General features: G+C 37.8%; 6 protein-coding genes across 8 annotated transcripts in view; 5 read left to right on the top strand and 1 right to left on the bottom strand.

Annotated features, from left to right (window-relative positions):
• The window catches only part of ube2d4 (ubiquitin-conjugating enzyme E2D 4 (putative)), a 4,510-nt gene extending 3,411 nt beyond the window's left edge, over positions 1 to 1,099 (top strand). The window contains exon 7 of the mRNA XM_020935382.2: positions 1 to 1,099. This exon is cut by the window's left edge and continues 1,147 nt beyond it. The gene's annotated coding sequence lies outside the window, so the exon portion shown is untranslated.
• A 318-nt stretch (positions 1,100 to 1,417) lies between these two features.
• On the top strand, positions 1,418 to 6,661 carry dbnlb (drebrin-like b). The gene is made up of 15 exons (XM_020935407.2): positions 1,418 to 1,576; positions 2,111 to 2,166; positions 2,314 to 2,426; positions 2,503 to 2,577; positions 2,644 to 2,793; positions 2,905 to 2,982; positions 3,311 to 3,462; positions 3,551 to 3,605; positions 3,739 to 3,810; positions 3,996 to 4,119; positions 4,281 to 4,397; positions 4,769 to 4,843; positions 5,169 to 5,227; positions 5,332 to 5,452; positions 5,621 to 6,661. Exons 1-15 carry the CDS (start codon positions 1,494 to 1,496, stop codon positions 5,755 to 5,757), a joined length of 1,467 nt encoding a protein of 488 aa, XP_020791066.1. The 5' UTR covers positions 1,418 to 1,493; the 3' UTR covers positions 5,758 to 6,661.
• A 1,345-nt stretch (positions 6,662 to 8,006) lies between these two features.
• Positions 8,007 to 12,914, top strand: arid5a (AT rich interactive domain 5A (MRF1-like)). Of its 3 annotated transcripts, none has more exons than XM_020935481.2 (7): positions 8,007 to 8,156; positions 8,953 to 9,014; positions 10,588 to 10,753; positions 10,836 to 10,888; positions 11,004 to 11,101; positions 11,186 to 11,345; positions 11,417 to 12,914. In XM_020935481.2, exons 1-7 carry the CDS (start codon positions 8,153 to 8,155, stop codon positions 12,566 to 12,568), a joined length of 1,695 nt encoding a protein of 564 aa, XP_020791140.1. In that variant the 5' UTR covers positions 8,007 to 8,152; the 3' UTR covers positions 12,569 to 12,914. The 3 variants fall into 3 exon arrangements, with proteins under 3 accessions (XP_020791140.1, XP_055017545.1, XP_055017546.1); XM_055161570.1 differs by having other exon boundaries at positions 10,860 to 10,888; XM_055161571.1 differs by lacking the exons at positions 8,007 to 8,156; positions 8,953 to 9,014 and having other exon boundaries at positions 10,593 to 10,704; positions 10,810 to 10,888.
• Positions 12,915 to 13,209: 295 nt separating this feature from the next.
• On the top strand, positions 13,210 to 15,909 carry gins4 (GINS complex subunit 4 (Sld5 homolog)). Its single transcript, XM_020935537.2, has 8 exons — positions 13,210 to 13,476; positions 13,556 to 13,642; positions 13,999 to 14,112; positions 14,185 to 14,282; positions 14,360 to 14,448; positions 14,523 to 14,613; positions 14,729 to 14,833; positions 15,071 to 15,909. The coding sequence occupies exons 1-7, from the start codon at positions 13,375 to 13,377 to the stop codon at positions 14,823 to 14,825; spliced, it is 678 nt and encodes a 225-aa protein (XP_020791196.1). The 5' UTR covers positions 13,210 to 13,374; the 3' UTR covers positions 14,826 to 14,833; positions 15,071 to 15,909.
• Positions 15,910 to 16,042: 133 nt separating this feature from the next.
• Positions 16,043 to 18,285, top strand: ppp1r3c2b (protein phosphatase 1 regulatory subunit 3C2, duplicate b). Its single transcript, XM_055161572.1, is given in 4 exon segments — positions 16,043 to 16,814; positions 16,901 to 16,965; positions 17,273 to 17,482; positions 17,484 to 18,285. Coding segments are annotated over 3 exon segments (849 nt in total). The 5' UTR covers positions 16,043 to 16,814; positions 16,901 to 16,945; the 3' UTR covers positions 18,103 to 18,285.
• Positions 18,286 to 18,683: 398 nt separating this feature from the next.
• Positions 18,684 to 22,608, bottom strand: LOC110169947 (phytanoyl-CoA hydroxylase-interacting protein). The gene is made up of 4 exons (XM_020935555.1): positions 22,441 to 22,608; positions 20,138 to 20,312; positions 19,387 to 19,504; positions 18,684 to 19,227 (listed from the first exon to the last, which is right to left on the bottom strand). The coding sequence occupies exons 1-4, from the start codon at positions 22,606 to 22,608 to the stop codon at positions 18,684 to 18,686; spliced, it is 1,005 nt and encodes a 334-aa protein (XP_020791214.1).
• Positions 22,609 to 26,148: the final 3,540 nt, after the last annotated feature.

Here is a 26,148-nt window from a genome sequence, read left to right on the forward strand (position 1 = left end):
TTAGCATACTTGTCATTTTAAGTCATGTGCATCAACTTGAGTTTAATGAATGCAGCTGCCATGACACTTTCATTTGCTTTAAAAGACAGTGATGTAAAGCTTTTTTTCAGCTTTTTAATGTCCTTTATTTATGATTGGGTCTGCCCATCTTCATTTGTACATGAAACAGTAAATAATTTGTTTAATTTGTATGTAACCTTTGCTATTGTATCTTGAAAGACTTTAATTTGGGGCTATTTTTTTCTTTCACACTTGAGATATGATTGTGGTGTAATAGTTTAAATAATACATGGTAATTGTTGGATTAAATTGTTAGGGTATAACATTTATTACGTCATAATGTGCTGATGCTGCCAATATTGAAAAAAAGGGAAATGGTTCATTATTACTGATATTGTAGAGGCATTTTAAATTGGAGTTATACTAAAAGGTCCACACTAAGCATGTACACTTGACGCTTTGATCACTAACATAGTTTTTAGCACCAATACATATTTGTTATTAGTTCTATGATGGTCAGTTCATTATATACAGGATAACAAAATATTTCAGACATACAGAGAAATCTGCCAGACAATGAAATCTGAAATGATTTTTGGTTCTGTGCATTGTTCATTTAAAAGAAAAATATCTTCCAGTGTGTGACTGAGAGCAGCTGAAGTGTATCACCGGTGGTGTTACACTGACTGTCCTCTAGAGTTTATATAGGCAGCTTAGCATGCTTTGCACTCCCAAGAATCCTCTCAGCCATTTGCCAGATATCAGGGATTTCGTTACATTTCATCTGCCTAACACCTCTAACTAAAATAATAGCCTTAACCCTCATTTTCTACATTTAACTGTCATGAAAAAAACTGTAAACTTGCTATATCAGGGCTGTATCCTCTTGGGTAACTCATCTCATCTCTTAAATGGAACGTGCAGCTTGAACAAAACTAATATATTTCTAATTGAGCCTATACTTGTCTGAATGCAGGACCAGCCGTGTGCATCTTACTGATCTGGAATGTCTGTGCTTAAACTGTCAACATCCACATTTCACACCACATACAAGATATCTATGGACATGTCATGAAATATGATTAAAGTTAATCTTGGATTACTGTGTGTATTCATCTATCTAGAGACTACTTGCAGCACGACAATTGACCTACCTATGCAGTTAACCAAACGATAGGCCATACCCCATAGAAGTACTTATACTTCTTTTATTGATACATGACTTACACCCATGGAAGATGGACTTTATCTCGTCCCAAAAACGTCGGGACGTTGGGATTTATTACATGTATAGTCATGGGTGTATTGCAGTGGGGCGGCTTCTATTAAACGGTTAAGCTCCGCTCTCCCGGGCTGTCTCAAATTATGAATGAAGCAAGCCTAACCGTGACCATGGGCTTTCCTCTACTACCATTGAGCAGCATCGTCACTCCTCCCGCCCATCAGAAAGAGCCCTTCCCTAAGCTAGCTGGCTAGCTGCACATAACGCAAAAATGGCAGTAAACCTCAGTAAAAATGGCCCTGCTTTGACAGCTGCTTATAAAGAAGTTGTGGATGAAAAATCCGACACGAACTGGTAAGATGCATTGTTTTGCAAACAATAAATGGAATATTTGAAATATGTTATAGCCCCAGCCTCTAGCTAACAGTGACACTCCTGAGTAAATTATAAGTAAAGAGTTACGTGTGTGTGTGAGATCCAAAAGCCACATGCTGAAAATGCCACTACCCTCACAATAATTATTTTATGTGCTGGCTGTACAATATGTTATCATTAGCAGTATGTACTTAGTGTAACCATGTCCATTTCCTGGTTGGCGAAATTTGGTATGGTTCCACCCTAAACATACTATTAGCTAATGTATACAAGTCCATCCGTATTGCTAAAAATGTAACTACATCACAGCTACAGTTGACTGAAGTGAGTTAATTAACAAAACCTTAGGGAATTGTCCTATTCACCAAGGGAGTACTGTGTATAAATGTCTGCTATAATCAGGCCACCCTTTATTACACATATGTCCTATCATTTCCTCAAAGTACAATCAAAAGTTAGCCAGATTAAGATGTAAATACATCAACTATTAATGAAACTATTGTATCTCTTTAGGGCTCTGTTCACGTATGAAGGGAATACCGATGACATTCGCTTGGCAGCAAAGGGAGGTAAGTGAAATCTGTATTATTAAACTGGAATTTCACAGTCAGCAAAATTGGATTTACCCAAACAAGCATATGCTGCCTCGGGCTTCTCACCCTATTATTATACTGTAAAACTGTCCAAGAAGCAACAGTGTGTTTTTTGTTGGTCAGATGGAGGACTGGAAGAGATGATTGAGGATCTGAATAGTGGAAAGGTGATGTACGCTTTCTGCAGAGTTCAAGACCCAAATTCAGGTCTGCCCAAATACGTCCTCATCAACTGGGTCAGTCATCAACACATTTAACAAAGAAGAACTTTGTCTTTGCCTTCTGTGTCATAATGCATGCAATTGTTTGTAGACTGGTGAAGGCGTAAAAGATGCTAGGAAAGGAATTTGTGCAAACCACGTCAGCACAATGGCAAAGTTCCTAAAGGTAAAATTTGTATTAAAAATATATATAGTTATCTGATATTACTTGTATTATATTGTACAAATGTAGGGAGCACACGTTACAATAAATGCCAGAGCAGATGAAGATGTAGAACCAGAGGTTATAATGGAGAAAGTGGCCAAAGCATCAGGAGCAAACTACAGCTTTCACAAAGAAACATCCAACCGCTTCAAAGACACTGGTCCTCAAGGTCCTGTGGTAAGAACTTCAAGAATTGTTGTGATTTTTAATTTTTTTAATTATCCTTAACATTGTGTAACATTGTGTTTTTTTTAGTATTTTGTTTGTCTAACAAAAATCTTCTATCAGGGTTCTGTGTATCAAAAGACTAATGCCGTGTCAGAAATAAAGAAGACCAATAAAGATAGCTTCTGGGCACAGGCAGAGGTAAGCTAAGAAGAGGCTGCTACTTTTTTATCAGTCAGTAATGTCAATAATACTAAAGTCAATAAGCTAATAACTTCATTTTTGTATACAAAGTAGGGCTGAACAATATGGCATTTTTTAAAATATAGATCAAAAGATCGGATTGTGCACATAATCCCCCCGCTCCTCGCTTTCGCCTGCAATGCCTTGCCTAACCAATTTTTTGCAGGAAACACTGACATACAAATAATCATAATCTAAGAAATTTAGAATCCTTTTGTTCAATTCATGTTTAGTCTTTTGTTATAATTAATTAAAATCTTATATTAATGACTTGAATTACAATTAGAAAGAAGAGGAGAAACGCCGCCAGGAGGAGCGACGCAGGGCAAACGAGGAGCGGCAACTGCTGGAGAATGAAAGAAAAGACCGCGAGGCCAAAGAAGCAGCACTTCGTGAAAAGAGAGACAAAGAGAGGGCACAACAAATCGACCAACAGAAGTACAGGGCATAGTACTTCATAACATGCTTCACAAGTGTCCTGTGTTGGCGGTAGTGTAATAGTTTGTTTCCTCTTTATTTTTAATAGAAAATACCAACAGCAACTGGAAGCAGAGAGTAAAGAGCAAGAAAAGAAGCGTTATGTAAGTCTAAAAATTCCCAGTCCTCATGTTGTCACAAGTATTGGTTAGTGCAGTGCATGAAGAGCGTTTTGGTTTGTGGAATAGTTCATGTAAACATTTTAGTTAAAGAAAAGCTAACTGATGGTCATAACAGGAGGAGAAGGAACAAACAGATGCAGCCCAAAGAAAGGCAGTGAGGAGAGGGGAATCAGTGGAAAAAGCCAACGTGAGTTTCCCTTTAACAAGTGCTGACCTTTGGCTCAACTACCGTCACTTCCTCTTTCAAAGCACTGCCTCTAACCAATCTCTATTTCCTTTTCCAATTCTGCTGTAGAAATCTTTTCAATTTCTCTGTTAGTCTCAATAAAACTGTGTAATATACATCTTTTTATTTTGGCTTTTGGTTTTCAGGAGGCAGCCTCTCTGATCTCTCAGCGTGCTGTAAACCCCAGAGAGATGTTCAAACAGAGGGAGCGGGGAATCACTCCAAGTGATTCTGATGTACCCTCTCCTGCCCCTGTCAGTCCACAGCCAGGTACTGCCAGTGCATGCCCTGCTGCTATGTCTTCGCTTTTGTTGATTTCTTAAGCCTTTTAACTCACTGGCTCATCACCAACTCTTTTCCATACTGTCGTTTTAAATGTGTCCTGTTTCATCCGTCCTGCATGCTTCCTGGGGTCTGTGTGTCTTTAACAGGGCGTCTGCAAAGCCCTTTTTTGTCTAAACCAGTCTATGAGCCTGAGTCGCCCCACTCACCTCCGCGCCAAGCTTCCCCTGTACCAGCAAGCTCCGCTTCTCCTGTCCGGGCTACAGGTGTGAGCACACACACTCTTGTCAACATGTCCAGTGTTATTTAGGGCTGCACAACACGTTCCAAATGAGTTGTTAATGTGTGTAATGTGTGTAATTAATGTGTGTAATTAATAATATTATATAATTAATAATGAATACAATTATACATTATTATATATTTTACAACTCTTTAGTTGTGCAGTCATAAATCTACATAGAAAAACTCATTTTGTTTGTCACTGTCATTGTCACTCCTGTTAGTAATTCTTCCATTCAGTGTGTCCTCATTATTTTCCTATATAAAAGTGCAGTGGTGGTAGAGTTTACCTGTGTGGGCTTGTGGGTGTTTTGCCATGTATATGCATGTCTGTGCTTGTGTTTTGGGTGATAAGAGCCTGAAGTGGGTGATGGACAGTCCAGGTGTGAGTATGAGGAGCAGAAGGAGGAGCCCCAGGAGCAGCCGAAAGGTGGGGTCTACTCAAACTGTGAAATCGCCCTTAAGGCTCATACATTTTTCAGTATTTAAGAACTAACCTAAGACTCACTTATAAGCAGCATATTATGTTTTTACATGTACAAGCATGCACTGATAAGTTATTGCAATATTTCCTTCAATAATATTGATAGAAGTGCTACAGCTGTTTTTTGTTTTGAAGTTCCCCAAGATCATCCATTTGTTTTCACCAAAAGTTTATGCTTAGCTCCAGCTGCTACAACTGAAGTGCCATCTTCAGATCACAATTTTGACATCTAAATATTGACATTAAACATTCTCTGTATTTTTTCTTATAGAAGAGCCTGTAGCTGTTAATTCATATGTCCAAGAGAAGGCCTATGAGGAGCCAGCTCAGGTTATTGCTTCTCTGTGTTTATATATGTATATATGTAAAGCCTCCTAATAATAGTTATAGGCCATAAAACTAAACATCACTGTGTTTTTTTCATTGTCCCGCAGGAGGAGAACAACTTGTATGAGGTGACTCCTGAAGAGACTCCTGAAGAGACTCCTGAAGAGACTCCTGAAGAGACATCAGATAGAGGCATTTGTGCAAAAGCCCTGTATGATTATCAGGCTGGTAAGTTCTACAATGCAATGGCAACAGAAACAATATTACATATTTATTTATAGTAATCTTTGTTAATAACAATGTGAGAAAGTAGTGTTCATAAATATTGTATTGCAATAAATGTTGTTAATGAAATGACATTATTTTAACTTTATCAATCATTTTCTTTATTTACAGCTGATGATACAGAGATTTCGTTTGACCCGGATGAGATTATCACAGGCATTGAGATGATCGACGAGGGCTGGTGGAGAGGCTTTGGTCCAGACGGTCACTTTGGCATGTTCCCAGCTAATTATGTGGAGCTTATCTAGTCCCTGAACTGCCAGGACCCCTTCACCTCCAAACGTCAACAAGGACAGACCTACAGTGAACCACCAGCCTGCAGAGCCAGTCCTTGTGATGAAATGAGCTTATTTTAAAAAAGAAAAAATGGACCAGTGATAAATAAATATATGGTTATTGTGGGCCATCGGGTTTGCACAAAATTTAAGTAATAATTTTCATTATGTTGAGTTGGTGGTGTAGATGGTGTAGTTAGGGAATTGTGAATGACCAAAACTCCTTCCACCTCCCTAAAGAAATCTAAATGTGATGCAGTATCCGCCTACATTATCGCACATTCCTTAAAACGTATGTTTGCATATATTTTTTATCGCTTGTAGCATTTGTTCCTTTTCATTTCAGGAAAACAAATATCAAAGATAGTGGTACCAGCTGCAGTACAATCTTTTGCCTTGTTTTTTGCCTTTTAGTTACCGGAAGACTGAATTTTCTTTGTCTGTGATTGAACCTGAATCCTGTGTGAATTTCAAACCATGTAGATAAAGCAAGTATTTACTAAAATGATAAAGCATTTGAGGATTTGCTCTGCACTGAATGGTTGATTTCGCCTTTTACTGTGACTATAACTGGTTTGCTATATATACCAAATCATTTCAGCCTATTTAACATTTCAGGAACAATATGTTTTAATCTCGCTGGTCTGAGGTTGAGTTTCTGGTGCCATACAGAGGGGTAGACAATGCAAGAAACCGCTATGTATTAGTTTTATTGAATTATTTGAAAAGTGTAACAGCAGCGGTTATGCAAAACATTTTTCTTGATGGAAAAAATACATCATGAATAAATTAAAAGGGCATCATGTATTTCTGCATTATCATGTTGTTTTCAGATTGTAAGCACCTACATTTCTTCATAATAAAATTAGCTAAGAAACTTGGTTGTCTCGGGGGGTTTTAATTCTATATGAACTATGTGCATTACGATACGTTTCTTGGAATGAGTACAGAGCAGGGGATTTCATGAAGCAGTTTTTTTTTTGTTTTTGTTTTTTTTGCAAATTAGTACTTGAAGGAAACTTAATATAAAATCATGGGAATTATTAACTGTTGAGTATAACTGAAACTGTATTGTACTTAGTATTGCCTGTTAATCTTTAGTCTCAATATTTTCTCATAAAACAGACTGCACTCAATTCAACCTCACATGTTTATGTCAGTGAAAGTGCGAAATGAATAGCTGGGGACTTTCTGAATCTTACTCTTTTTGATCTGAACCTCAAATTTCAGTGGAATCATTCCACTCATTACAGCCACCTACTTTGTTATTATCTTGCATACATCAAATAATATGTGAGACTATGTAAGTTTGGTAAATTTCTGTTTTTCTGACCTTTAAATCAGAATTATTTAACAAATGTCATTGTACACATAGAGGATTTTCAGTTTACACATGAACCAACATTATGTCCACGGACAAATGTCTGATTATCATTATCTCACCAAAGAAGAAAAAACACACAAAAAAATAAGCAGCTAGAATTGTAATAAAATATTTGTGCATGATTGATGAGGGCAAAACGGTAATAATTATGTGTTAATGGTAATATGTGGATCTTGAAGGGGGTTTCCAGTGTGCAAGTGGTCAGTATTCAAAGAAGAAACTAAGACAAACCAATGCAGATGGGTACTGAAGGACGAGGCAGTTTGTTGTGGGAATGCATATCAGGCAGGTGTAGAAATTCAAAACATGGCCAATATTTGTCCATAGGTGAAATGACTGACCACCAATAATAGGAATATCTTCAGACTCCACCCTCTGACTCATGTAACGGAAAGAAACTAAACAGCTGAGCTGTTTTCTCTGTAAATTTAGGAGAATCAGTTGCTTCCTCATTGTCTTGGATTTAATTTTGACCTCAGAAAAGGATGATCTTTGAAGATGTGAAGCTTTACCACAACACTTCCCTAAATATAATTCTGACAGAAATTAATTTTGAACAAGATATTCAAACATTTTATATATTTTACGTTAGCATATTTGGAAAATTATAGTGTCACCATCATTAACACTATTTTCATGTGATTTGATGCTTTTCTCACTTCCCCAAATAAAACTATTAAGATATAACATAAAAAAAACAAAATAAAAAAAAAAAACACACAAATTGATAACAAAGACTATAAGTGATGTAACTGTATCAGATCTGTCCATAAAAAAACATTATTTGTCTTCCATCAAATGAATATTCTATTAAGCGATCATGTGTTGATATAACAATGCAAAGCTCAGCCTCCCAGACTAGTTTGTGTGGTGTAACCAATGAAACATTTGTGGAGACAGCTTCCTGTTTGGTGGTGTCAGTCTGAAGAGGACACTCAATGAAAAGCTCCCACAGACAAGACGCTAGAGGACAACCAAAGACAGATGGGTAAGAATACTTTTATAGTTTTACATTTAAATGTACTTAGTTTTTTATCAGTTGAACAAAAATTTATGTATATGTATATAAGTATATGTGGGTGTGTGTGTGTGTGTATATATATATATATATATATATATATATATATATATATATATCGACTATCTACTCTAAAGTGTAATGTACACTAAACCTTATAATTATTTTTATTTATAGTTAAATATAGATTTATTAGGTCTAAGACTGTATTGCAATAACTCATTTGTGATAAGTGTTATATACATTTCAATAACAATACAATATTTAAATGTATGACAACAATATGGGTAGAAAGCAGAAATGAAAAACAGAAGTATACTGAGTTTTTATGCCAGTAAGGTCATTTAGGTGAAGGCCAAAAGAGGCAAAAGAAACACGTTTTCAAATATTACCCATAACACCAACATTTTGTGAATTTGAACAATATGTTTCAGAACCTAAACTATTTTTTTTTTGTATTAAAAAAAAGAAAATCAATGTTAATAATTAAACATATTATGTAATAAGTAATTCATACTATCATTGGTGTGTATTATAATATGACACCATTGAAGCCCTTGTGTTCATGAGCAGGATGTGGTTTGCACTTGTGGTGTGATATCAGACAGTTTACATTATGCTCAGCTAAATTCCCCAAATTTCATTATAATTGGATAAAATAACACAGAAAACCCCAAATTAGAAAACCATACTTACAATACTTTTTGGTTGGAACTGGAATACAAAATATTTGTATAATAGATTTTTTAAAAACTTTTTTTCAAAGCTGAAGAGGAGGCAACTGAGACACAACAGAGATCAGATGACAAGGAAGGGTCCGTTTGCCAGGTAATGCAAACACTGCTGAGAAACTGTTAATTTCTAGCAACAGTTACAGTTATTGGTATGACTCTTCTAAGTGTTGACTTTCACTTCCCCTTTTTATGGAGTTTAAACAAAATGCTGATTCCTAATACAGTGTCTGTCTTTGAGAGTAAGAAAAAGTGTCTTGAATTCAAAGAAGAAAGTGCAGGTGTTTCTCAGTGGTATGATATTAGGCGCTGTTCTGGTAAAAGGTACAATATGAAAAACACAATTTAGCTCATCAAATTTCCAGTGCTGATGTAAAATGAAAGCTTGGTGGTTTGTGTGGTGAATGAAGCTCTCGATAGCATCAGGCCAATAGATTACGGACATTCAAAGTGAGACTCATATCCAGACACTGACATCAAAGTCACCCACGTGGCCTTCCAGATATTTCTCATCAAATGGAAAAGTAATATTGCATCTAGATTGTACAATCAAATGGGCTTTGTGTGGGAAAATATAACTGGAGACAAACAATGAAACAAAGGTAACATTAAAAAAACAGGAGTGTCAGATTGGGGATATAAACTTTACCCAGGGCCCTATGAGGGAAAGAGGCAGTCACAAATCTGTAATGTACAATTTTCATTTACAGAATATGGAAAGAGGGTCCACCAAAATACAGACCCCTGTTAAAAACATTAAAAATAGTGTTTGTCTGTGTGAATTAGGGTATTCCCACTGATATATATTATATTCCATTATCTCTTCAAAGAGGCTAAATGTACATAAAATATCAAAGCAATGAGTTTACTGTTCAAAATTAATTTGGGTTTCTTTTCTCACAAACACACTTCAGTATTTCATCTGCCCACTAAATTAGCATGGATGAATATGCCTTTTCACTGTCTCTGATTTTCAGTGAGGGCCCTGTACCTTCACTATTACTCATTGTTGAGGCTTCACTTCTTGGAACCAGGAACCACATAGAGGAACCAAATTCAATATGAAACCACGCTGTTTAAAAGCCTAACACATGCAACAATAAATAAAATAAAACAACTGTCCTACTAGCTCTAATGTAATCTCATGATAAACCAAATTTCCTGAAATTTACTTCACAGATTTCACTATGTTGGCCCTAACGTTGCGAAAGCACAAAAAGAGTTTATGAGTTTATGTATAGCCTGAGCACATGTTTTTTTCCACTTGGTTTGCAGATGGGAAACACACTGCCTCTAAACAAGGTGCTTCATTTGTTTCACCTCGTCATAGCTAACGTCTAAACGTTTCTATAAAGTGTAGTTTTGCTGAATCTTTAACTGTGCAACTGAATCTATGAGATACAGTATGTTGAAGACAGTGACTTATTGAGTTGAACACAACACCTGCCTTTGACACTTGTGATACCTGTGACAGTCAGATCAAGACCAAAAACCCACAACTGTGATGCTTTCCCTGCAGACAGGATGCACAGTGGTTATCTATTGAAAGTAGTGGTGAAGCTTTTGCCTCTATTTTGTTTCATTTCAACTTTTTCTGTCCCATGAGATTTCCTTTAACGTATATTAAACTCTTAAACAAACAATAATATTTCGTGCATAATCTTTTGCAGACCCCCATCTCTGTGATCGAGATCCCTGACTCATCAAATGATTATGATGAAGAGACCAGACCAAGTGCTCAAATGGAGGAGAAGTCCTTTATCTCTGGACTACACTCCTATATGAGGGTCAGAGGAACGCCCATAGAGAGGATTCCACATTTGGGCTTTAAACAAAGTTAGTTGATTTTTTAAAATATTTTTTTTATTTATAATGTACTTTTAAATATGTAGATTCTTCCTGTTTATCCTACTCCCAGTTAACCTTTGGATGATCTATAAAGCTGTAGAGAAACTTGGGGGTTATGATTCAGTAAGTACAACTTACATCATCCATTTGACTGTAACATAAGGACAGTGTAATGCACAGTTTTTTACAGCACAGTTTTGTAGCATCTTTCATTATATTCCTAAATGTTTTATTACAGGTAACGACAAAACGTCTTTGGAAGAGAGTATACGATGAGCTGGGTGGAAGTCCAGGCAGCACCAGTGCAGCTACCTGCACCCGCAAACATTATGAAAGGTTTGGAGTGGACCGTTCTGCCTGTGCACTTTGTCATTATCAGTGTCTCAGAAATGTTAACAGTATGATTGTATTGTGGATCAGACTGGTCCTACCCTATGAGAGACACCTCAAAGGAGAGGAGGACAAACCTCTGCCTCCCACCAAGCCACGAAAACCTTACAAGAGGAACGCAGATGGCAAAATGGACAAAGCTGAGGGGAAAAAGAAAAGAATTCACTTAGACAGAGACATGGACTCTCAGGTAATTATGCTTGTTTAAAAGATGTGAAAACTAAAAGTAGTTCTCATTAACAAATCTTTATTGCTTTGCAGCTGAGAATACAGAGAAATGATCTAGTGCTGCACCCTCACCCCTCCATGAGAACAATTCCCTCTGACAAAGTAGACCGCTCCAAGCCAAGCTCTGATCTGAGTATATACGACCTGGCTCATTTCCTACCAATGCCCTCAACATGTACCTGGACACCTCCTGTCCCTCCCGCAGCAGGAGCAGGGATCTCCCCTCTGGAGAAGAAGAAACGAATGGCTCAGGCCAGTCTCCGCCTGAGACAACAGGGCGAGGAGAGCCAGCGGCCATCTGTCATCCTCTGCTCCTCTCCAGGACCAGCCTCTTCAGCAAGGGCCTCTTCTGATGGCTCTCCACAGCCTCAGTCCTCCTCCTCCTCACGCAGCCCTTCTCCTCTGTCAGTTTCTTCAGAAGAGAGTCACGTAGAAAACAAAGACAAGGCTATCAGGCATCAGGACAAATCATCACCATGTTTAGACTTACAACTAAACCACTCAAAAGTAAAAAGTGTATGTACAGATGACAGGGAGAGCCTCAAATCCAAGGAAATAACTTCTGATAAAACAGAGAGTAACTCACAACCAGTGACCAAACATTTTGCTAATGAAAGAATTACAAACTGGATGCCAGTTTACAAAGGAACACATTTCACACCTTCTTTCCACTCATCATCCTTCCATGCTAAATATGATTTGGCTGCTGCATCTAGCTCCAGTTTCACCAAAGTTGTCCCAAAAACTGTACAGCTCCTGAGACCTGCTCCGATTCGCCTTGGCTATAAAATTCACCAAACACGGCAGGTTCCAGATGACTCAGCGACAAAGAAACTCAACAGCACATCTCAGAGGACTAATCAGACTGAAAAATGGGAAAACTCTCAATCAAGGTTGTGCAAGGCTCCACTATCTCAGCATAGTTTTGTGCATAATTTGCCTACAGCGTGTGTTGTGTCCAGTTACAACAAATCTGGACGGGGCTCTCGGCCTCACATGTCATTTCATCCCACATTTCTTCCAAACAGAATGAGACCACCACATCAGCTAATGTATCGACAGGTACCAGTAAATCCAGGACATCCTGCTTTCATTGGGCCTGTGGCTTATCCATTTTCCTATTCCATGTCTCACCCTGGATATACTCTACCTAATGTGATGCCTATTTATCAACATAAACTTTGATTAAAAAAAAAATCTTTTACTCCTAACAACATTCCCCATCTGTCTCCCCATCATAAAACATAAAATATGTTGGAGGGAAGTGAAATTTATGTGGCGTTGACCTGAGAAAAAATATGTGAAGTGAAACAGCTTGATAGTGTGATAATATTGACAATCTCAGCAAATTTAACTGTTTGTATTTAAATAAACCTGGGGTCATGATACAGCTACTTATAATTATAAATATATATAACTATATAGGTGTATGTGTTTTTTTGTTTGTTTTTATTTTTAATGCCTTGCACATTTGTACCATTTTGCATGTACTGTATTTTGATGACTACAATAAAGATAGATGTGTAATATATTCATTGTTAAATATTTCTGTGTAATTGACGGTAACTGAATGTAAACAAAATAAGAAAAATGTACCCCACTTTTCCACTTTTCATTGAACGGGAAAACAAAAGTTCAAGAAATATTTTTGTCTTTCATATTCCACTTTTTTTTTTTTTTTGTGCTAAAGTCATTAAATAGTATAAACATAATTATGACATGACATGAAAATGTTCATTTATTTCAAAACTTTTACCCGCGTTTAATGCCTTACAGACTTGACGCTGGGTTAAAAACAAAAAAAACAAAAAAAAAAAACTCGCATGTTCTGTCGCGAGATTTGGTATCTGGCGCGAATTAAGGAGGAATTGTAAACACGGCGTATATAGGCTGTCGTTGATCAATCAGGCACTGAAACGCTTACATTTTATAATCTTTGTCCGAGTTTTTCGAAACTTACTTTGTCCGATAATATTTTGGGTTCGGAAAATATGTCGGACGGTTTGCTTGAAGACGGCAGCGACATCAACCAAGAAGATGACAGTCATGAGGATGTTATGACTCCCGCGGAGCTGATCGCAAAACTAGAAGAAGTTAGAGTACATTGATTATTCTGCAATGGTATGCACTAACAAGAATGACACTTGTTACTCTTATTTTGTGTTGTCCAAGGCTTGGCTCAATGAGAAGTTTTCCCCGGAGCTCCTGGAGAACAAGTCCGAAGTGGTTGAGTGTGTGATGGAGCAGCTTACTCACATGGTAAAATGCATATACTGCTCTTTTAAACCGTAAACAACAATTTCTCTGATGAATACTCGTCCAGTTAGAAATCAGCTGCAATCACTCTTTATATTACTGACATTAGGTAGTCAATATAAAATACCGGTTCAGAAAGTTAAAACCATGCTTTGGTACATGCATCATAGAGACAGATATGTTTTACTGTTGAATATTGATTTTATTTGGCCCTTATCCAGAAAAAAATAAGATTTAGGTTTACTGTTATGCAAGCCTGCTCAGTGTAAGGACACATGTTTTTCAGTGCAATAAAAAAAATTGTCAACAGAAATCATTTTTGGGAAAAAAGTTCTGTGGCTTTAACATTTTCCCAACAGGAAGCTAACTTGCAGCGTGTGAAAAAAGGAGACGCCAAAGCCAGCATCCACCGCATGGAGATTGATAGGATTCGTTATGTACTCAGCAGCTACTTGCGTTCTCGTTTGCAGAAGGTATAAATATGCAACTCTCTTTTTTTTTTCCCCTTTTTTAAAATTTCAACATAACTTTGAATTTCTTTCTAGATTGAAAAGTACTTTCCACACGTCCTGGAGAAAGAAAAGTCTCGAGAAATGGGTGACTCATCATTGCTCTCACCGGAAGAGTTTGCCTTTGCCAAAGAGTAAGCCAAGTAGTAAAATTATTTTTTAAATATTAGTGTGTATATGTTCTCATATACATTTTGTATTGTTTTTCTAGATACTATGCAAATACAGAGACATATCTGAAAGCAGTGGCATTAAAGCGTATGCCTCCTAATCTGCAGACAATAGACATGCTTAAAGCAGGTAATATCTATTGAGGTTTTATTGTTGAGAAATTGAGTATCAATATGACATATGCAGTATTTCTTAACTTTCAGTCCCCGAGCCTTGTTTGGACTCCTTTGTGTTTTTGAGAGTAAAAGAGAGACAAGAAAACATCTTGGTGGAACCTGAAACCGATGACCAGAGGTGAGTTAGATGTGTTGTTTCTGTCAATAGCCAGTAGATGTCAGACTTATTGTAGAAATCTGTACATTTGGTTAGATGACACCTAATATTTACACACTGTATTAAAATCAACCAGAGAGTATGTTGTGGATCTTGAAGAGGGCTCTCAACATCTAATGCGATACCGAACCATAGCACCACTCGTCTCAACTGGAGCTGTGCAGTTAATTTAGCTGCAGGTGTAAGTAACTGTCTGCTTGACCCGCTCATATTGCTCTGATAAGTCATGCCTTATGCATCTTGTAATTTGTTTCCTCACATCTTGCATAACCACTTTATACTGGCTACAACATTTATTTTTAGCTTTTTTGTTCTGCATGTATTCTCTGCTGACAAATAATGAACTACAACAACATGACTGAACTGTCTTTTGTTTCAGTTTACACTAATATTTTTTTCCTAATTATATCCATTACAGGTTCATGGTTTTGAATTCCATGAGATAGGAAAAGTCATCTATTTCTGAACCATCAGTCATAATGAAGAAGGACATGTCCCGTCACAGCTGACAGGATTATGTGCCACTGTGTGACAGCTGTGATGACGCGTGCAAAATGGCAACTACTCTTAAAATGATGATAAAGTTATGCAATTTATGCTGATGAGCTGTGTATTCAGCCTTCTTTACTGTGTCCCTAACTGGATGACTGAGCACTTGGCAACACTGGACTCAAGAATATGTGCACGTGAGGATGTGCATTTACTTATTTTGTGCTAAATAACAATTGTATTTTCTTTTTAAATGTACATTTTTCACACTGTTTGTAATTATTATTCACATTTGTCAGTTTGATGTAGTTTCTAAGGCAACATCTCTCAGCCATAATTGTTCGTAACGGCAGTATTATATAAGAATTTTAAAGTGAATAATAGTTCTTGCCTGTTTTTGTCAGTCTCACATTGACACATTAATTTGGAAATAATATGGCCTGAATCCCTAACCCTTGTTATTGTGGCAGCTAAACTGTAGCTAACATACATTATTACATTATAAGTAGCACTGTGCAGACAAAAGCACTTCCATAACAACTAGTAGAATTGGGCATAATGTTACCAGTTGCAGGCACACTTAACTGCCAGTGTACTAAGATTTGACATCAGTACTCAAAACGTCATCTGTTGTTGCATGCAGTTGTATTATCTAGACCAGACCTTGGCATTGTACAGCTCTCAGGCCACATACGCACTTTGACGCTGACCTTTCCATGTAGGCTAATTTGGAATTACAAAATAAACATATTTTATAGTTTTACCTCATGCATGGACTAAAGCTACCTTGCTTTTATTTTAGAGGTGTTTTTTAATGGCATTTTTTGTAAGTAACCTCACTTTATCATTGGTTAGACATAATATAAACTCTTACCTATCTTACCAGCTCAAACAATCCTATTTTCTGTTTTTTATAAAGAAATGCAATTAATATTATGCAGAATTGAGTTAAGCATTTTGGCCCGGCCCTCCACAATATTTTCCTTTTTCTCATGTGACCCCATAGAATAAATAATTGCCCACCCCTGATCTAGATTATTAAAGATGCCCATAAACCTAAACCACTATCTGCCATCTTCTGTTTATATTATTTTCAAGCCTGGGCATGTGTGACAAGAAAAATAAGACACATAGTTTCATTACAACATTAAGTAATTTTATTTTGCACCACCAAGTATGTATAATTTTTTGTGTGTGTGTGTTGGCACATGTTGGAAGGTTGTGCGTATCTTTTTTATTTAGAGTAGAGTTTTATTTACTCCTATTCATTTATGTCAACTGTAACATAGTAACCTTTGAGTGTGAATAGCACTCACTACTGGTGAAGCTGCCAGGAGTTGTATGTAATCCTGCACGTACCAGCGTCACATGCCATCAGCCTGATCCCTAAAGACACCAGCCAACCAGTTCAAAGTTCTCCGTGATCAGGAATGTTTAAATAGTTTCCATAATATACTTGATATAGATATTCCTGACATTGTTATAACAGTGTTTATAAATAGAATATAAATAATACAGTTCTGCGTATTTATGCAGTTGATTGGTTGAAGGATTGAGAGGGTGGGGTATACAATGTGACATCTGAACTGAGGTAGTATAAATAGGATATTGTGCTACATTTTCCTGGCTAGGAGATGGAATAACTGGAACCACTAGAAACACTGCTGTTGTAGGTGAAACAAAATAATCTACTTTACAACAAAAATGTACACCAAATTATACAAAAAATAAGTTTCAGTTTATGCTTTTCTGTATGCAGAGATCTGACGATTTGAATCCAGTGCTGCAAAATCAGTACAGCAAAATGGAAGTAGCCGACTCAAGGTAAAAGCGACTGTTAAACATAAGTTTCATTGTCTTACAGTACTGTGCAAAGGTTTCTATCAGCGTAGATTAAAGAGTCTGAGCTAGAAAATGTTTTGTTTAAATTTAGGCTTGTGCTATAGTCTTTGTATGGTGACATCTTTCAGTGTTGAAAAAAACATTTTCTGTCTTGTTCTGAGCACCATCAATACTAGAAAGTATATTATTGTATTTGTCTTCTTATGTGCATGCTCCATACCACAAGACAGCTCCCCCTGTATTTTGAAGTAATTTGTGTCCTAACAGTCTTTATTTTTATGTGTTGCAGTGTCCTCCCAGTAGTGGGTATTGGCTCTATGGCGCACTCTGCTGGACTGTTGGAGATTGCAGTTCGGCTCTGCCTAAACCAGAGTAAACAGCTTTGTCCTCATGTCTGGGTTCCCATCCTGAAGCCGTTGCGCCCCTGCATTCGAGCTCAAATTCCCCCTGAGACTTTCAGCCACTCATTTTTGTCCTTTTGGGATGAGTTTGACGATGAACGATGTTGAAGTAATTCCACTCAAGAACAAGCATGTCATGTTTGCAGACTCTAAGGGTTTGTCTTTGACTGATGTCCGGATGTTCTCTGATAGAGAAGAGCCTTCAGATTTAGCCATACTGCCATCTTTTCAAGGTTTAAACCTAACAGGGGACAGCTACAGCTGCACAGTCAGCACTTGTTGCCCTGGCACACAACTCAAATTGGGGTTTCCTCAGCCCTCTGTGGACTTCCAGTTGTTTCGTGCCAAACTGGAAAAAAGTATGGTCATCCTGGAAAACTGCAGTGTCACTGAACAGGCTCTGCATGGGACTCTTCGGGTTAAAAACATTTGCTTTCATAAAGATGTGCATGTACGCATCACTTTTGACTCCTGGTACAGTTTTAGGGATGTCCCATGTGTATATTTGCCAAAACGATTTGGTGGGCCACAGACTGACATCTTTAAATTTGAAGTCCCAATTCCCAAAGTACTTGATGCAAAGAGGAAGATAGAGTTTTGTTTAAAATATTTACCAGGGGGCCATAGTGAGTCTTTCTGGGACAATAATAATGGACAGAATTACAGCATTCTTATATGTGTAAATTCACACCTCTGTCAGGGAATGTATCCAAAGTAAATGGCATGAAATTGTTATTCTCCATTTACAGCAATATTCCTTAATAGTTTAATTGTCTAATAAATCATCATCATCTTGTGTCCGCTTTGGTCAATTGTAAACTGTTGACAAAAGGCATGTGTGGCCTTGTTCAGAACAGAGGAGAGGTATTTCAGTCTGACCTTATGGAATGGGCAGGTGAGGTGTGAGGGGAGCAACAGTTTCTCACAGCATATGAACCTAATCATAGTTAAATAGCCGACTCACTGTGTATGACAGAAGGCCCATAGTAGACAACTGCAATTAGACATCTGAGTGGTTGTTGCCTGATAGCAAGTAGAATTTCATTTGGAAATTGTAAAGTTGAAGCTCAAAAAGAGGATTAGGACTGCAGATGGACCTTTATACCAGACTTGACCCAGTGTTTTCAAATTTCTCATTGTGACATTCTTGAAGAAAGGGAGAAGCTATATCGGACCACAATGCATGATCATTATACAGTATGTCAACTCAACATATTCACCCACGATTTGGACCAACATTGTCAAATTCTGAAGGCTGATAATATATTAAATCTGAGTGCAATGCCATTGCTCAGTGAATCAACGTCCCACACTAATGTTGCACACTTTGCAGCTGGGGTCCTTCTTGGCATTGGCTGTGGTCAGACTCATGAGCTGGTGACCGCTGATCTGCTCCACTGTCCCCTGGTCCAAATGCACTGGTTCAGTAAAAATCACCTCAAGGATAACGTCACTGGAATGGCAGTACAGAGGCTCCTCTCCTGGCCTCTGGGGGGCAATATACATCAGGAACGGGTTGGAGGCCAAGTCCAACATGGGGAGCCGGGTTCGACAAAAGTTATCCCCCTCTGAGCCAACAGGAGTCAGTACCAGCACGACATAGTGGTAAGCTGTGTACATACAGTAAAAGTCTGCAAAATATAGACTTATGTTGTGATTAAGCAGGTGTCCAGCAGGGATCTGGAAGCGCAGTGGTCCGTAAGGGGAGTCTTTAGGGGGGAGACCAGTGTCAAACTCAGTATTGCAGCTAAAAAAGACCCCAGGTAATTTCCCATTGACAGGAGAGCCATGACTTCCACTGTTGTCTTTAAGAGCAGGGTGCATCCATCCACCACACTCCTTTCTGGAAAAATCCCATTATTATATTAGCAAGGTGCAGAGATATAATTTATAACTATAAGTTGATTTGCGTGACCAAAATCAGATGGTTTAATGGTTCAGTTATAGCTGTATTACAAGATATATGTGAAGATGTGTGGAGCTATAAATATAAAGTGCTGACCTGACATGGTTGAAATACTCTGGGTGCTGATTACGGTAAAACACAGAGAATTTAAGCAGTCTCCCAGCTGAGCCTTTTGCCTTATCCTGCAGCTGCTGCAGGTGGTCGATGGCATAGTCTGCAAAAATAAGTAAAGAGTCATGAATTTTCCTACTATTACTCCAACTATTATTATTACAACCACTGCAATGTAATACTAATACACAGTGGTATAAGTACTCAATTTTGTTACTTAGGTAGAAGTAATAGGTAGAAGTATAGAAAACAAAGCAAAAATAAAGAAAAAAATTAAGTAAAAGTAAAGGTATCACATGAAAAATGCTACTTAAGTAAAAGTATTAAAGTACCTGTTTTAAAATGTAATGTATTTAATGTAATTTTATGTAATTTAATGTATTTACTAATATAAGAGTAAAAAGTAAAAGTATTTTGTGCTGTAATAAAGTTTAAAATGTAGTGATTTGATTAAGATTTCGGATGAACATTGTTCAACAGAAACAATATTTTTTCCAACCGTTTTGTTTGTATATTTTTATTTGCCCAAACTACAAATCTATCATAAAAAATACTATTACTTTTCAGTCCTGTTCAAAAATGTAGTGGAGTAGAAAGTATAGATGTAATGAATTAGAAGTAAAAAGTATCCACTTTTAAATCTACTTACATGAAGTACAGATACCTACAATGTATACTTAAGTACTGTATTTTTACCGCTGCTACTACATGATGGGTGCTTTTTAATGTGGCTTACCTCCAGTGCAGAACTCGACCACCTGACTCCACTCAGAGACCAGATAATCCCCATCTGCTTGTCGGACTGCAGTCTGCACAGCAACACAGTAGTCCGTACGAGGGCTGAGGAACCAGTGCCCCCTGACTGCCATAGGGAGTGGGACAGCCTTGGCTACAAGCTTAGTCGGTACATCCTGGACACAAACAAAGGACGGCTGGTGTCACTTTCAGAGAAGAAGAAAGAATTGTCTGGGTAAAAATCATGTCAGAACAAATAAGCTACAGTGAAATAGTTTTAGATGCTGTTATGCACATCTGTTCATGAATTCTATTTATTTACATACAACATTGCTGTGGCTTCAGGTAAGAATTTGATGTAAAAGACACACTTATTGTGATCGTGTGGCAAAAGTGTAGGTCATTTCTAGCTGCCCTTTAAGAAAACTATATTGCGCAATAGAGCTAATTGTTTATCATGTGTCCCCAAAACAAATGTGATCCCTTGCCTAATTTTATGCCCCTATGTCACTATATTCCCATCCAGCTGTTGCCAGGATACTCTCATTCATATCAGTGGCTTTGTTTTGGTCTTAGCCTTTAAGGAGCATGTTTAATTACGTAAAGCTCAGAGGCCCATATCCATGGTGACTTTGCTGATGTAAGTGTGTTTGGGCCCCTTAGAGAGAGCATATCCTGTATCAGAGGAGAACAGCCTCCTCACTCATGACGTGGCTTCCCAAATTAACCTTGTTTGAATTTATGGCAATGAATTGCTAATTACTGCAAGGAGTGTGCCTTTGAATACTGGCAAGGGAAATGAAACTGAATGAACACTGCAGGTGCTGATAAAAAGGGGGAAAAAAAACCCTGAAAATAACCAATAGCAAAAGTTAGCAACATTTTTCGGCAGTATTTTGATTAATCGCATGGTACTACTAGTATATGGTAGGTTCTTTATTTTGTTTTATACAATATATTCTTACATTTGACATTTTGTATTATTTGGTGAATATATTATTTATTTTCAGTAGTGGAATGAAACAAACTACAGAAGTAAAAGTACAATATTTTAGAAACATTTTTAGATATCTGTACTTCCAGTGAATATGTTTTACTTTCACTTGACTACATTTGAGAGTAGTTATCTATACTTTCTACTCCACTACATTTCAGATCTGGACTGAAAAGTAAAAAGTACTTTTATTTATGGTTCAAGACTTGTTTAAATGACAGAAGACTTTTTAGCAGTTTTAATTTGAGTTAATAAGCCAACTTTGAGGCAATCAAATCCCTTCAAATCTGCTAAATTCATTTACAAAATCACTACATTTGATACTTTAATTGATGAACAAAAATCTTTGTGCATTTCATTTCAACTCAACATTTCAGATCATCTGGTACTTTAATTGTTTTACTTAGAATAGATTTTTTTTCATGCACTACTTCTTTTCTTTTTTTCTTTTGCCTCTGTATCTGTACTTTTACTCAATTAACAAAATTGAATACTTAGTCTAGCACTGTTTATTTTAGAACTTGTATGTTCCAATAGGGGCTGTGTTGTGATTTTGTCCACTTGAAAACATATCTAAGTGAGTCACTGGCCTGAAGCTCTTGCCTGCATTTGTTTTCCACTTTTAGACCAAACTAAAAGTGACTGAAAGGGCACAACCACCATTCACCGTGCCATGGCATCAAGAAGCAATAAGGTCTAATATGACCTATGGGTTACTCTCACTAAACCCTGTTAAAATTAAGATGTCATTACTCATTACTCAAGCGGCCCATAATTCTAACACTGTCCATATCAGTCTGTAGAAAAACCTGGTAGGGATACAGAGGAACACTGTGCAGTTCTTTGGCTTTTATCAATGATCTGCTGTTGCGTTTAATAAATAATGTACACTGTTCTTCAAAGGCCATATTAATTCATGCAGAGAGCTTAAGAAGTTGATGCATATACAGTTTATTATATCACTGATACCTCCAACCGTAATTTGTATTATGAAGAGAAAAGGTAGAGCGCTTCACTGGGTCATAAAAAAGTTTCAAAATAACTGCACAGGTGCTCTACGAGGGTTAAGTTTAAATCTTAGCAGAAGGTACCTTACTGGAAAATGTAAAAATGGGCAAGGTAGAAACCTGAGGCACACGAACTGAAAATATTAAAAGTTTTACATGGAGGGCATAAGGGCTTATTTACACTTTCCAGTAAAGGCTATATTCTGCTTTAATTTGTACTAGTTTCTGGCATTTTGGCCAGCTATTAAATACAAGATTGTAGGATGACATTTACAAGTTTTAGTTAGATATACAGATACATACTCGGTGTTTGAAGCGGTTGGGATCACGGTTATCTTTCCGACTCAGGTCAATAAAGAAATGCGTCGCCCTGGCAGTGTCCTCGGGGGTCATATCCCACATGATGCGGAAGGAATCGCAGGTCACCTCACAAATTTGGATGTTGCACGGAGTACACAGACCAACCTCCATTTTGTTATCTATTGGGGCATAAAAGAAGAGAGTTAAAATACAAAAGGAAGTCATTTTGTAGTTTGAGCAGTTACAATAATAGTGTTTTGCAAATCATGATTGAATTCACCTTGGACAGGATCCAATTAACCTTTGCAGCTGGACGTGTGATTGCCCCCTTTCAATTCTATTTTTTATGCACTAACCTGTTCATTCTTCTCAACCTTAGCAACTGACCTTACATAGTTCTGGCCTTTTTAATTTATTGGATAGTTCTCAGGCTTAGTCAGTCAGTCACAGAAGTAGCCAATCGCATTTGAAAATGAGCATTAAAATTAAGAAATTAAAGAGTTTCACCTGATATTATAATTAAGGCATAGGCTGGACTTGCTGAGACCTGCTGGGATTTGAGCACATATGACATCCTGTTGTGAAAATGCCCATTTGTTGCTGAGGTCAGAGCATGGTTGGTTCTAGTAACGTGTCATGTCATATCATGTGGGCAGCTAATGTGTTTCATAATCCACCTACAACAGTCGCCCAGCAACGGTACTCCAGCAAACTTACTTTTATGCCTTCATTTTTCCAAGAAATCACACCAAACATAAAAGAAGTAATGTAAGAAGCCTGTCTTTTGCAGCTCTGAGGTAAAATCTGTTCAGTTATAGGAAATTTACAGGGGGCATTTAGTTCTGAAATACGTGAGACATCAAGATCATGTGATGTACAACCATAGTTCTTAAGCCTCTATTAGCAGTTTGATCCAGGCCAGTGCCCACAGCCTTGAAAGACGAGCTGGAGCCCATCTGTCGGTCAGCAACAGGATGCTTTGATTAACTGTCCTTTACTCTGAATTACACATGAACATAGAAGACAATGATGGGATTCTATTTCACATAGCTATATAATATTTTAAAGTGATGGTTTTCACATGCCTACTAGCCATTAGTTCACTGGTTTGGTCCTGTTTTGACCCCTAAAGCAAAGAAAGCTCGAAGTAGAAGAATTATTAAATTAAAATATAGCCTATAAAGTGTACATTTGTGTCGGGTTGAATGTGATTTTTACTGGCCTACTACACTGCCCTACAAGTCTTATTATTTGTTTCTTGCAGCTACTCTTCCAGTTTTTGATCCTTGATCTAATTTTCACAGCACATGGCATCATCCCTTTTATCAAACGTCTCTTCATGCTGTGCGTATTCTAAATGGTAGATAAAAATAGCCTTCTTGCACTTAGAAAGAAACAAACTATCTTTCCTGTGCACCTCACATCGAGGTCTCACACAGACACACACTACTGGCTAGAAAACGCGCGCTGGGTCACTGCGCTGTCTATTCAGGATGATGGACAGACTACACCAGCTCGTTAAAGCTTGTGAACTGTGAAATTCGGAATGGCGCTAACCCTTCCTTACGCAGATGATGGGACGGTGTCATCGCTTCTCACACGTGTGTTAAGTTTTCCAGCTGCTGCTCTAAATTCATACCGCCTCTCGGAGATGGAAAGTGGGGCAAGAGTCTCTCAGGACAACCATCAAAGCTCCGTATCTCCGCTTGCTCCACTTTAGAATCGAAGACTTGCGAGCACAGTTCAAGCCCAGGTTTCTGTATCACCATTCCTGATGCCCTCGTTTATTAATGAGCCAACGCAGCGGCGCATGTGAGCGACAGATGTGTGTAATCATGCAACTGGGTCTATAACTAATTATTCTGACACGTAAGGCTCATAATTACGTTTATCCCTAATTTCCTCATTTGCCCCGTGCGCATCAGACTGTGCACAATCCCCCAGAACGCACAGCCCTCGCGCACTCACACAGATTGTTATCTCTGTCAGACGATGAAAGGAGCTGCTGCATTTATTCATAGAGTCCCAGTTCAAAGTCATTTACTTCTTCCCAGAGACAGTGCAGTAAGATGCTCCACAACTGGGAGAGAGAGAGAGAAAAAAAAACTGCTACACTTATGTAATGAGCAATCTCGAATAATCAACACTCAGTCCACAAATGTTAAGCAAACCATCTTGTTATATAAATTGTATGCTTGTTTCTTTCCTTAAGGATATGTCCTCTTCTTGCGTTGCAACAGTAATTAGTTAATCTGCCCAGAATCATTGGTTTTACACCAGATGCCCTTCCTGCCGTACCACTATGAAGTCTATTCATATATCACTTACATTTCAGGCGTGGGACTGGCACAAGGATTTACAATGTTAATGTTGGATTGTGTTTCAAAATGACTCCTTAGCAATTTCTAAAAGTATTGATAATGACAAAAATGCATGTCTTAACATCTGTAGAAAAATAATAATAATTATTACTCATTCTTTTCAGTTTCCTTGGAAAATTATACAGGAAGGCTACACTTGTGGTAACTGTGGCTCTCTGGAATCTATACCCTGGCTTGTATGGGGATGATTATATTTTGTCTCATTTTCATCTGAGTATGGGATTCAATTCAGTTACATTTACAAACACTATTACAACAATCACAACCTCACACACACCATACAGATCGGAGCATCATTGAACATCCAGAAGCAAATGTAAAGAAGCACTTACTTTAGGTTAGATGAGGAGAGGAACCAAATGTAGGTCTTTATTTTCCACTTTCAAATTCACAAGAAAACTGATTTTCAAGCTGTACTGAACACTGACTTATCCTCACTTCTGGCTGATGCCCGGTTGCTGCTCTCTCCCTCTATGGCACACACACAAATGCTCCACCATCCCTCCTCCACCCCTCCCAATCCCATTTAGCTTTGGGCTCTGTGGATAATGTTTACTTTGCTCGACGCATCTGCACGGGATGTATTAAACCCTAAAAGAGACAGCGCGCGGCTGGCCAAGGGAAGTGCATGCAGGGTTAGATAGTCACTCAACCTTCTCAGCATCACGCTTTCTCTAGCCAACCATGACACGCATAGGTCTGCCCCAAGGCATCCAATCTAGAAACACACTTTGTAATGTAGCCTGCTGCTTATAAATGAGAAACCACTCATAGTCACAAATGACACTTGTATGTGAATAAACATTTTATTCCACTGACAGGCAGGGATTATGCCGTTAGTGGTGTCCAAGCAAAATCCACACAAACACAAAAATATATATGTGCCAACTGTTATGCCATATGGACTGACTCCACAGGGCATCCCTTAGGGCTTCCACAAGCAAGGGAAGCCACTAGGTCCTTCGTGTAAGCCGATTTTCGTTTGGGATATTTTTTACTGGTTTGATGAGGGGCATCTTCATTTGGGATGTCATACAGATAAAAAAAAAAAATCACTGGCCCCTTGTAGGATTAGTGTAATCTGGGGCAGGGACGAAGGGAATAAAATAGAACTAAATTAAATAAACCCCATGAACTGCATTTATAATAGTGTACAGTGATGACAATGATGTATTGTTGTAATTCGGCTGACAGTGTGTGGTATGAAAAGCATCATTTATTTGAAGCCGGCCACAGATAACTAATACCAGGTAGAGCGGCCTATAAGACTGTATTCATCAATCAAAAGTGTGTGCAATGATAGCCTCTGCTCTCACTTTTATATTGTTTG

Source organism: Boleophthalmus pectinirostris, unplaced genomic scaffold (genome assembly GCF_026225935.1).
Source record: "Boleophthalmus pectinirostris isolate CB_2022bp ecotype Guang Dong unplaced genomic scaffold, ASM2622593v1 HiC_scaffold_4, whole genome shotgun sequence".
NCBI lineage: Eukaryota > Metazoa > Chordata > Actinopteri > Gobiiformes > Gobiidae > Boleophthalmus > Boleophthalmus pectinirostris.

Coding starts and splice junctions, on each gene's coding strand:
- dbnlb (XM_020935407.2), top strand. CDS start 1,494: ATGGCAGTAAACCTCAGTAAAAATGGCCCTGCTTTGACAGCTGCTTAT. Junction 2,794..2,904: donor CTGGTCCTCAAGGTCCTGTG/GTAAGAACTTCA, acceptor ATCTTCTATCAG/GGTTCTGTGTATCAAAAGAC. Junction 4,398..4,768: donor TTCTCCTGTCCGGGCTACAG/GTGTGAGCACAC, acceptor TTGGGTGATAAG/AGCCTGAAGTGGGTGATGGA.
- arid5a (XM_020935481.2), top strand. Junction 10,754..10,835: donor ACATTTGGGCTTTAAACAAA/GTTAGTTGATTT, acceptor TCCTACTCCCAG/TTAACCTTTGGATGATCTAT. Junction 11,102..11,185: donor ACCCGCAAACATTATGAAAG/GTTTGGAGTGGA, acceptor ATTGTGGATCAG/ACTGGTCCTACCCTATGAGA.
- gins4 (XM_020935537.2), top strand. CDS start 13,375: ATGTCGGACGGTTTGCTTGAAGACGGCAGCGACATCAACCAAGAAGAT. Junction 13,643..13,998: donor TGGAGCAGCTTACTCACATG/GTAAAATGCATA, acceptor TTTTCCCAACAG/GAAGCTAACTTGCAGCGTGT. Junction 14,449..14,522: donor AATAGACATGCTTAAAGCAG/GTAATATCTATT, acceptor CTTAACTTTCAG/TCCCCGAGCCTTGTTTGGAC.
- LOC110169947 (XM_020935555.1), bottom strand. CDS start 22,608: ATGGAGGTTGGTCTGTGTACTCCGTGCAACATCCAAATTTGTGAGGTG. Junction 20,313..22,440: donor CCAACCGCTTCAAACACCGA/GTATGTATCTGT, acceptor GTTTGTGTCCAG/GATGTACCGACTAAGCTTGT. Junction 19,505..20,137: donor GGTCGAGTTCTGCACTGGAG/GTAAGCCACATT, acceptor TTATTTTTGCAG/ACTATGCCATCGACCACCTG.